Source organism: Apaloderma vittatum, unplaced genomic scaffold (assembly GCF_000703405.1).
Source record: "Apaloderma vittatum isolate BGI_N311 unplaced genomic scaffold, ASM70340v1 scaffold17132, whole genome shotgun sequence".
In the NCBI taxonomy this organism is placed as follows: Eukaryota; Metazoa; Chordata; class Aves; order Trogoniformes; family Trogonidae; genus Apaloderma; species Apaloderma vittatum.
In genome coordinates, this window is record NW_009703278.1 from 1 (window position 1) to 11,760 (window position 11,760).

General features: G+C 44.3%; 1 protein-coding gene across 1 annotated transcript in view; it reads right to left on the reverse strand.

Moving 5' to 3' along the window:
- Positions 1-8,678: 8,678 nt before the first annotated feature.
- The window catches only part of LOC104270272 (conserved oligomeric Golgi complex subunit 5-like), a 46,326-nt gene continuing 43,244 nt past the window's right edge, over positions 8,679-11,760 (reverse strand). The window contains exons 11-13 of the mRNA XM_009864584.1: positions 9,944-10,020; positions 9,324-9,450; positions 8,679-8,762 (exon numbers count right to left, since the gene is read on the reverse strand). Of these exons, the coding sequence (XP_009862886.1) occupies positions 8,679-8,762; positions 9,324-9,450; positions 9,944-10,020 (288 nt within the window). The remainder of the gene's footprint in view (positions 8,763-9,323; positions 9,451-9,943; positions 10,021-11,760) is intronic.

Below are 11,760 nucleotides of genomic sequence, written 5' to 3' on the forward strand. Positions count from 1 at the left end.
GGAGGTGGGGGGAGAGGTGTGAGATGGTAAGACGGGGAGCAAGTGCAGTTTGATGTGTATAAATACACATCAGCTGCTGCGGGCTGGACCAGGGCAGAGCTGTATTGATGTTCCCTGCTGCTTCTGACAGACAAGCACAAAGCGTTCGGGGGGATATAAGGCAGCACCACTAACCCTTATGTGCCTGCTGGCAACTGCAGGTGACAGGCAGTAAGTAGGCATTTAATTAGGCGAGGCTTAAGGAAAGTAGAAAGAGTAAGGAGTGAGATTCTGCCCATGTTACACACGCAGAGTCTCCTCCTGGCATTAGGTAAGAGACAGGAGAGGCCGAGATCCCGGTGTGATGCTGCAGCACTGGGTAGCTTCAGCCGAGCCTGCCAAACCTGCCAAACCAGTAAGATGGTAGATGGAAGCAGGATCTGTATTACACTTCGTTGTCTCTGAGAAAAGCTATTGCTTAACCAGCAAGAGTTTTGAACTTCCTAAATGAAACACTAAAACCCACTCATGTCAGAGTGCTGCTGGGCATCTCCAGCAACATTCATTTATTAACAAGTGGGAGATGCTCCCGAGGTCAAAAGCCTGCACTTGGTTTGCTGGAGAGATGAGTCTGAGGTTTGGGTTCTAAGAAGCCAGAGACAGCAGTGACAGCCTGGCCCTGCGAGCTGGTCCTGGGGCTGCACCCGCTTCTGCCAGCACTTCTCATTCCCATCAAAGGCAGGCACAGATCCGTGACACTGCCTGCCAGAGCACAACAGAAGCTGGGGGTCATGGCGCGTCCCCTCCCTACACACAGTCAGTCCCTGGCCTGTCGCTAATGGAGCTTGACAGGAAGAGAGTGAAGCGTGCAACTGTGCAACCACGGAACCCCAGGCAGCTTGTTGTCTGAGGGCAGGATAGGAGTGAAACAGCACGGGCACAAGGTGATGGCCACCAGCCACCACAGCTTCCCATGTCCCCTGGCAGGGCAGCTGCGCTTCAGACTCTCTCTTCACTGAAGCCCAGAGCACATCTCAAACTGAGGTGATGGAAAAGGAGGATGGATTTGACTACTGGAGAGTTGGGAGGCTCCAGAAGAGTAAGACAGAGCACAGAAACAGTTCCTCGTGTTGGCCTGGATGCACTTGAGAGCCCTTCAATTCTGTTAAGAACTTAGTAGTGAGTTACTGCTGGGGCGGGTGGGGGGGGGGGGGTGTTCCACACCAGGTACCAAAAAGACTAAAGTGACTAAAGAGTCACTTTGCTTTTTTTTTTTCCACATGAACAAACAGCAAAGAGAAAAGTTATCCTGTTACAGCCAGAAAGGTGGGTAAAGAATATTTATTTTTATCTAGCCAAAATAAAGCTGTCTCTTTGCACCTAGCCAGCTCCATGAAAACCTTCAGCTTGCTCTTCCTGATGGTCTCTGGGGAGCAGCAAAGGGCCTACAGGGAAAGAAGCAACAACTCTCAAACTGCCGGCTGCAGCCACAAAGTGGCTTCGGGTGCAGCTCGCCTCACTCCCAGCAAAGGCCACCGGCATGACAGACTGCAGAGAGCTCTGCAGGTAAGTTTTAAATCTCAAGATTTAAAGAGAAGTGAGACTGGGGGAGAGGGACAGCAGGCAAGTGTGCTTTTTCAGTCAACTGGCCTCTCGTGGCAATGAGGGGCAAAGCATGTGATGAACAGACTGAGCTGTAGGTGGGAGATGCAGGCAGGGAAGGCTCAAGGATCCCATCACGATGAGATGGGATGAAGAGTCAGAAGTGTCTCACGTTTCCACTCAGGTCAGCACTGGAGTGCTCTGGTCAGAAGTAATCATTAAACAGACGTTAGTTACCTTCTACAAAGAACAGTCCCTGGTATTAAAAGACAGTTGAGAAGCTCCTGTGCCAGTTTTCTTACTGCAACTGTCACTCATCTTGCCGAATCTCTGTCCCTGTCATTTCCTCTATACACTCCACAAAGTTTGTTGTGCCCAGATAGTTTTAGAAGTCATCAAAAGCTGAAAATAGAAAAAAAACATATTGACCTGCTTAACTTAGAAAGCTTTGACACCTCTCGGTGAAGTTGTGAGTTGGCATCATTGTCCAGATGGTAACACTGCTATCCCTTTCCGACTTTATCTCCTTACTTTGAAAAAGCCCTTGAAAAAGATGACAGAGATAACCAGATCCTTTCAGATGAAAGGGAGAAGCTTTACCATAAAAGCAGCACCCAAAACCACTCAATGTCAGCCCTTGATAATCCTTAGCCAGAATGTTATTCCCAATCAGATCAAACAAGGGGGAATGAGATTTAGGCTACACCAAGTGCCAAACACCAGTACTGGAGTCCTGCTGTCACACCTTCCCACAGCTTTTATCTTTTTTCTTTCTCTCCTGCCTCAAAAGAATCTGGTTTAACTGGCAAAACCAACTCCATCAGTTGCAGCCTCTGTCCTCTTGCAACTCAAAAAGCTGCTTTGTTTGGTGGCCTCAGGACTGCCCAGACTCTTCTTCGTCCCAGCAGAGACCAAGAGCCGAGAGAAGTTGATCTTGGGCAGCTCCCTTCTGCTGTGCCTGCCTTTTTACTGTGGTTTTGCTTGTGTTGTTTCAAAGAGACAAGCTTCATCAATATGACCAAGCCAGGAGCATCTTAACTAACTCTCTTTTCTGCTTAAAGGACAACCAATAATTACTACTCCATCAATACTATAAGGAGAATTTTCAGGCATTTTTCTAAAGGAGACCTCATACACCTTTATATTAAACAATGAAAATAAAAGCTTTCTCAATACTCTAAGGATAAATGCATTCACTATTTTCCCATGTCCCATGCTTGCATGTCCAAGAAAAGTATTAAAATACTCTAAAGCTGAGGGTTTAAATGCAATTCATAATCAGTAACTTTACCTGAAACACTAAACCAAAAGCTTGGTTCTTCTCACACAGTAAGAGCTTTGCTAGTGGCCTAACCCATGACAACACACGGTGAGAACCGACTTCCCAGGAAATTTAACACTTATGTCAGGCTCCCTTGACTTGTCAGCGTTCAACTTGTGAAGGTTATTTTGTGAATGCCACATCTCTCATTGGTGGGGCTTTCACTGTGACCTGGGGGAACAACTCATGGAACTGCAGTGCCAAGAGAGCAAACAAACCGAGGAGAAACATCTACCACCGAGCACAGGAGACGGCACCTCCAGAGAGAACTGGCCTGGAGAACTACCTGCCTCATGTAGCCATCGAGGCAGAGCAGAACTCTGCCTCCCGCATGAGCAGGTTTAAGAAAGCAGCTGGAGGAGCCTCACACTGAGTAAGAGGATGAAAAGCTGCTGCAGCTGCTAAAGGCGGGGAGCCAAGATGCAGCCGCAGTCCCCTCGAGCTCCATACCCTGCCTGGTGACCATGGAACAGCTCATAACCATGGCCAAGCTCTGATCAGCTCAGCAAGCTCTCCTCTGCGTTGCTGCACACGGTAAGAACACAACGGCGACAGGCCAGGAAGCCTGTCCATCCTGTTAGGAAAAGCATTCCTGGTAACGATAGGTCCAGGTAGTAAAATTGCAGAAATCACGAATCTAGGGCAAAAGGGTGTTTGTTTGGAGTCCAGAGGATAACGGTGAGGTTGCTTCAGAGTGCAAGGGAGGAAGGGGCTGACCAAAAGCACCAATAGCCGTGAAGTAGATGGGACTTCAGAAGTACACTTGGGATGGGAATTTTGTTTCTCCGAAGACAGTTACCAAATCTTCAGGGTGGGATTTCGGGACTGCGACATACAGAAACACGGACAGTGCAGGAAGATGCTTACGGCAAAGCAAGGTGGCCGCTGCTGGATGCAGCCAGGACTCAGCTCAGGCTGCTGAGCAACTTGTAACACTACACTTCCCTGAAGCTGCTGAAGTGCCTACATGAACGTATCCCGTTTTGGCAGGTAAAGGAGTTTAGTAGCTTTGTTAACACTTGAAATGCAGATTTTATGATGCTTTTTGTAAACTCTACCAGTTCTAGCTCAAACAAGATTCCGTAAGCTACATTGGCAGCACAGAATTTGATTCAGCCGCACCGTTTCACCACTAAAAACTTGTCTTAAAAAAAAGGAGGCTTGCCCCTGTAGAGGACACTGTGAAAACACTAGTGTATAAGTAGTAATGCAAAAATAAACAGCATCATGGGTGAAAGCAGTATCATCAAGTCTCCAGCACAGAAGAGATCACAGCTGTTGTCATATAAAAAGATGTAATTTATAGTTCTATTACCAACATTTAAGAAGATGGAAGAAACCCTGTTTATGTAATATACAAAACACACTCTTGAAGGGATTAGACTAAATAATGCCCTAAATTCAGCATCTTCCAGTCTAATAAAGGACATAAAACCTGTTCAGCAATCTGTTTCTATTTTAAAAGACAAGCTATGGTATACATTACAAATATTGTTTGTAAAAGACAGCTATGGAAAGAGGGTTGGTGGGATGTTCTGCATATATTAATGCTTCATTAAAAATGCCATAAGAAGTATTGAAAAAAAAAATCTAAGTTTAAGATGCCCTCCTACATAAGGAAAGGATTTTAAAGCACTTATTAAATTACTTCACTTGCTTGAGCAAAAACATGAGCTTTCTTGGAAATCAGGACAAGCTGATTATATAAGACACAGATAGTTCTTTTTTAAAATGCTATTTCAACCCATGAAGATTTCTATCTACAGTTTAAAAACACCAAAGCGTACCGTTTGGGCTGAGGCTCTTACAGGGATCTTAATGCATATCATTTTGAATTACTCTAATTAATTAGTTAATTTTATACGGACTTGTGACTACTAGCATTACCCTCCTGGGCTCCAATTCGGTCAAATGGCGCCCAATTTAAATTGTCACCTTCAGAAGAGGCAGGGATCATCTTTCCGTTCAGCAGTGGGGCTGAATGCTTGGGTCCCAGTCGGTGAGCGGGGCAGCTGGAGGACAGCAGGGCCAGACCCATCGTCAGCACTTTGTTTAAAGCCTGTTTGCTCTGCGGGCTTCAGGGCAAAGAGGAAAAAGGAAAATGCGCTGTGTACGAGCACATCTGTCTCACTCCAGATCTATTTAATTGAGTGCTGTAGAAGTCACTGTAAAACCGGACAGTGAAATCTCCGACAGCACAAGGGGTAGGACACCAGATTGGCAAGGGCCATCTCTGGTTTATTCCTGATTGCATAATAAAGAGATCAAGGGGAACTTGTGTTGATAGACAAGCCTAAGTGACATGGAGCTGTTCCACAGACGGCCCAGGGGTGCGGCAGCAGAGCGGTGTCCCAGGACAGCTCTGCCGCTCCTGGCAAAGCTGTGACACTGCTGCACCTGGCGAGGCTGAACCTAAGGCCCCAGATGGGGCTTTCATGGTGGTCCCCAAGCTGGCATCTGTCCCTGCCCCTTTGGCAGGTTAGCAGTCAGAGCTGCTTTCTGGCTCAGGACCTCAGCTCGTTATAAAAATGAACCCTTTACTTGGGCCCAGCTTTCAACTCTGGTCCAGCAATGATGAGCTTGAATCAGGGGAGTTTACCCACGCTGTTAATGGCGAAGATAAGAGTTTGGCCTTCAAGTGGATGAACTATCCTTCAGGCTGGCTCAAATCCTGCCACCTACCTAACAGGGTTTCTTTCACGGAAGAAAGACTGAGTTTTCAAACTTAATTTAAAAAGAAAAGGAAAAAAAGAAAGCGCCCTGGCTGTGCAAAGAAGTGCTCCTTTCAACACATTCCCTGCTCCGTGAGGACGCCCGCAGCAGGGTCATCTCACCTAACTTCAGATGCCCGCGGGGCAGCTGTCTGCCTCAGAGAGCTCCCGTGTCCCAGCCCACGCTCCCTTCACCGAGCAGAGAAAATCGAGCTTTCAGGGCACAAGGCAACTGACCTATTTTAGGTACCTGCTCCAGGAGGAGATGAATCAGCCCCAGCAGCGCCTGCTTCTCTCTGCTGACGATAAAGAGAGTCTAGCTAATATACCTGTGGCCAAGTAAATCCCACCCTTCATGTTGAGTATGTACAAAAATGCTCAGAAAGCTACTAATTTGCAACACTAACACCATGCTGTATATGAAGCGTTTAAGATCCAGAGAGCGGAAGAAGCACTGCAATTAGCTTTAATATGAAGCTGTAAGGATTCTGATAACACAAGTAAATTAATATCCAAGCAGCAGGTGCCTAGAGTAATTGCAGAGTCGTTACAAAGGGAAGTCGCAGAAAATTGCCATTTGCAAGGCTGCAGCAAACGTAAAGATAATTTCTTGATGTAAGCCAGTGCAGGGATCTGAAGGCTCCAGCCTTCCAAGGCTCAATTAGCAGAGCTGAACCACGACAGGCAGAAAAAGCTCGAAGGGGTGACTGATGAAAGACTCCAGACAAATGAGCTAGATGTCTGTAGTTCAGCTTAGGTTCATATGAGACACATGAAGAGCCGGGTCAGAAATCTTCCAATAGAGTATTAAAGAGTGAAACACAGTCATACTAGTGAAACACGGTCATATTAGCAACAATACTTGCTTGCCTGCCATACGCACAGATAACCGGCCTGTTTTGGAATAACTGAAAAGCAGGAGAGGACATGGCAAAAAGGTGACTGTGTACAGCCATGCCTACAGAGGTTACTGGTGTCTGCAGAGGAGAAACACTCCCATCACCCACTGCATCGAAGCGTTGGTCAGCAAGCCCCCAGTCTCTACTCCCAGCCACGCCAACCAGACCACCCGAGGGAAGAGCCCGCCTGACAAAGCCCATGTAGTTAATTCAGGTGGCTCAGCAAAGCTGCAGGAGTGGTGCCTGCAAGCGGTGGGCCTGGGGACGGATGGAGAAGCAGTCAAGCGCCGGCAGTGACAAACAGCCTTCTGGCATACCAAGAGTAGGGAAGAGCCGCGGGAGTGCCAGCAGAGGCCTTTGGGAAGGGCAGATCTTCAGAGGTGCCCTCTCCATGCCCTGGGAGGACGGGTGACTGAGCAACACCTGAGCATCCCACAGTGCAAAGCAGAAGGAGCACAGTCTCACTGTAAAACGCTCAAGTGAAAACCTTGCCAAGTGATGACCTTGCAGCAGCACATTCTTGAGATTACAAAGTTAAAATATTTTAATAGTGGTATCTCATGCAAAATGAATAAAGGATTCAGTGGAAGAATTGAAATTAAAAGCTTAAGTATTCCAGCTATGCTACTTGGTCCAATGGATGACATTCTTTCTGCCTAAAAGCTTTGTCCCAAGGCTTGTCCCTTAATACCTCCATGGTCAGAGCAATATATCAGTGTCTGAACATGACCACCAGCAAGCCCATTAACTGAAGCAGTATGAATGAAATTTAATTCCAAGCAAAGACAAAAATGTGTTGTAGCTTAAGGATGGCATTTTCAAATTTGTGTAAAAGGACTGAAGAGAACAAAATCCCATCAGTTCTCAAACGATTTGCATTCTTGGCTTTCCCTAACACATCTGAAATTCAGCATTGTGAGTTTTGCCAGTACTATCAGGACAGAAATTACAAACAAAATGTTCACAACTAATTTACATAGACAGCTGTATCAGCCCTGTACCTATTATCCATTCCCCTGTAATTCAAGGTGTCATGGCTTGAGATCCAAGAAGACATAGTTTTGTAGCCAAACTAGACTAACAGCATGTATGATTTTCAAAAGATACTCTTTTAATTTACATAGGAAGAGACACCGTTTGCATTTTAATATTCCCACTAGCATCTACTGGTGATCAACTAGTATTACCTTAATCACCCTGAGCATTACACCAGACTCTGTGGTGCTATCAGCTTCAAGAACTGTAAATATTTATAGCAGACTCCTCTTGGCTGCTTTAAAAGTGTGGACAGATAACGGTTGATTTTCTCAAGCACAGCTATTGCTGGCTGGAACTTAAAAGTCCTTTTGTGACTTCAGCAAAAGCTGGCAAGCAGAAGGACAGAGTTGGCTCCCAGGCCAGATGGAGCCTGGTGCAGCCGGTGTGTGACACATTTCTCGTGCCACGGGAGTGTGTGACACCGAGGACATGGAGGAGATGGCTGGAAGAGCTTGAGCATTGGGAGCCAAACAATCATCTGAGCCTTGAATCCTAAGGATCCTCAGGCTGTCTCTGTCACGTTCATACAACACATCTGTTCACTCTAACATGCTTTAAAAATCTGAAAACCAAAACTTTTCATAACTCTTCCTAACATTTTAGGATGCAAAACAGTATTTAGCTATAAGGTCATCTGTCCTAGGAAGATTTAAAAAATCTGATGTAATCATCACTTCCTAAAGATCTCAGGCTGATCTTCTGAAGACTAACATTACAGGGCTGTATCAAGGGTCTTCCGGTTTTAAATCTCTACCTACAGCTTCATTGCTTAAGTTTCCAAAGCGTCTTGCTCTTGGTACAGAAGATAGGATGGCTACAGTACTGACTTTTCAACAGTTGAGAGAAGCAGTTTTGCTAAAACACAGTATTAAATTAAACCATCACTGTGTGTGGTTTCCTTCTTTTGCAAGTGGATTATACGCTCCTTCCAAAGGTGCAGAAAGGGTTGGGGAAGGGGGCCAAGGGCAGTGTTCAGTTTATATATTCTTCCATTTTGCAACTCATCCCATGAGTTAAGAAAGGGTAATGATATTTATGATAAACCTCCTACAGTACATTGTTTTACTTTTCAAGACCAATCTTGGTGCTCCATTATCAACAAATGCAGAGACAAAAGGAGTGTGACTTTTACCGTATGAGAGCGAGCCTGTCTTTTTCAGATGGATGATCATCAAGCCACTGGGAGTAGCGGGCAATGGACCACTCAGCCCTCTGATACAGGGAAACACAAACAAACATCAATTACACCCAAATGTGAAAAACTAAAGACACACACACTGATCTCAGAATCAAAGATGACATAAAAGAAGGCCACAAGAGGCTCTCTTAATACTGCAATGATGCAGAATGAGCTAAGGAATCAGAGAAAATTAATTAAGACATCCTGATAGGTTATTTGGGAGCTCGGAGGTGCTCTCCTGCATCAACTGTTTGCCCTTCTCTGACAGGGGTTTGAATGTAGATTTCCAGCATCTTACACAAGCAGGATTCGGGCAATTGGCAGCCTGGGGTAAGACCTGCACTTTCTTCCATGAGCTGACAGAATATTAAACAGTTGAGAGTCTATTTAAAATCAAGTTACCATCTTCCTACTGTTGATTAATCAAAATATGAAGTCAATGACCATAATGCCATTGCCACAATAAAAACAAAAGCAAACAAATCATATAAAGTATGAGCTTGAATACTTTTAAACTAGAATAACAAGGGTGAACTACAATGTTCATTCCTCCTTAGGATATCCTGAAAACAAAGACAGGTTAATCTTATTACCTGGAAGGGTGATTTTAACTCTGGTGGTGCTCTTGCAAATAAGAACTGAAGGATAATGCTGAATGGAATAACCTCTCCCAGAGCTGGGCTACTGGCAATATGCTCACTGGTCTGGAACAGCAGCGGTCTGGAAAAATGTAACAATATACTTGTGAAAGGAAGAAAAAGCTTATCTTATGCATTAGAAAAATGCCTATATGGTAGTAATACTATGTTCGGATAGAATCATCTAATTTTTTTCCACTAGACTGCATCTTAGGTTTCCAAAACAGGTTCAGTTTGTAAAAAAATGCAGAAGTTGCCTATTGTAATTAGACAACACAGGAATGTAAATTTTATATTTCAGTGAAAACAAGATAACTATAGAACTCACTGTCATACAGAAATTGCATTGAAAGCAACACAAAAAAAGTACAATTTGGCTAACATTTGCATGACAAAGATTGTTAAATCATAGTTATACTCTGCATAAAATTTAAAAGAACTTTAATCTATTTCTAATTTGCAGGTGGGTGTTGCCAAGAAAGCTCTCAGTTCAATCAGAATACGAGGTAAGAAATCAGTTTTGAAATACAGTTTGGTCGTGCTGCCAATTACTAGTTCCTGCAATGGCAACTCACCTGAATGACCTCAGCTGTCTATAGGGTTTTCCTAGGTCAGAGACTCGCCGACACAGTGGTGCCACTGCTAACTCCATCTATAAAAACAGACGTTTTAATTTGAATTAGATTCCCCCAAAGTATAAAACTTGGTATCGAAGTAGCCTGCCTTTAGGCAACAACCCAAACTTGCAGTCCCTGACTTCTTGCTGGTGGCTGGATTTGAGACAATAACCTTTCCTTCTTCCCTTTCCCTTTCCCTTTCCCTTTCCCTTTGCCTTTGCCTTTCCCTTTCCCTAGGTAAATTACAAGCCAAGACTTTTGCCTTATTCTTGGCAACACAGTCAGCACCCACTGCAAATGATAGTGCTGGTCTATGGTTAAGAAGAGAGGAGGTCTCATGATCTTTCTGAGCCTAAAGCTTTGTTTCTTGCAGCCGGTTTATTTTGTTGGTGGTGAGTTTCCTGATGAAGCACTTATGTCAATACGCCAAAAATCTGACCACAGCCTTGGAAGGAACAAATCTAGATGGGTCTCCATACACCACTCCTAAAGCAGTAAAAACACACCCCCACTTCAGCTGGACACCCTGTCCTTTGCCAAAGGACAAGTGATTCCTTCTTGAACTCTCATCCCATGAGAGTTCTGGGGCACAAAACCTAAGCAGATTAGACAGAAGGCAGCTACGACCTATTGCCATGGGGTCATATGGAATCACAGGCAAAAAAGCATCAGTAAGAGCAATATTTTGTACTGTTCACTCTCTGAGTTACAGCAGCCATCTTTAAAAGTAAACAACTATTAAACACTTTCTGTTTTTTAAGCACTGGAGTTAATCCACCTTTTTGAAAAAGAGTCAGGGTCCGTTTGGGTTTTTAGATCATTCATGTGAGACTAAATTCTGTAACAGGCTCTTCATTAACAGTGAGGATACAGAAGTGAGAAAGAACAATTTCACCTCCAGATCTAAGACTGAACGTGAACATTACCTGGTAAAATCCCAGTTAATACACACACTAATACAAACACCACCACTCAAAAAAAAAAAAGGTAAATTAATTTTAATCTCATACAGATTAAGCCTCTTTTTGTTGCATTCCTGAAATGTCAGTCAACAGAAGGATGCAAGCTCTATTGACCAAAGAATCACAGAATCACAGAATAGTAGAGGTTGGAAGGGACCTCAAAAGATCACCTAGTCCAGCTCCCCTGCCAGAGCAGGATCACCTACAGTAGGTCACACAGAAAAGCATCCAGACCACATACGTGTTTTTTTCAATCTCCACCCCTGAAAGACTATTCAGACTTTTGATTTCCACATAATGCACAATTAATCTAAGTTTCAAAAGGTGAGAGCTAAAATAAGTAACGAGATCAAAACTACCATACAATGAGCTTCCCATGTAAGTAAAAATGCTGGATGAGTTTCAAAGCATTTGTGCTAAGACACTATATTTACAGTGAATTCTTTAATGTTATTATTGTTTCCAGTTGTAGGATTTCCTCAGACAGAGCTGGCTGTTGTGGCACCGACTTCACCAAGAGCACGTAACTATGCTGGTGTTCCAGTATAAACAGGAAAGATAATGCGGTGAACTGTGATGTCACAGTTCACCTAAAACCAGACGAAATTAAAATTAGCAATTAATGTAACTCCAGGTCATATACTTCAAGCAGGCGGCAGGATGGGAGTTGTCTCACCTACTTCTCATCATCTACAGGTTCTCTTCATACTCAGTGGGGAGAAACAGCCACTCCTGGGCTGTGACGCATCTTTCCCAGGGGTAGACATCTAAAACAGGTCAGGTGGGTCACGTTGTAGGAGGATCCACTTACAC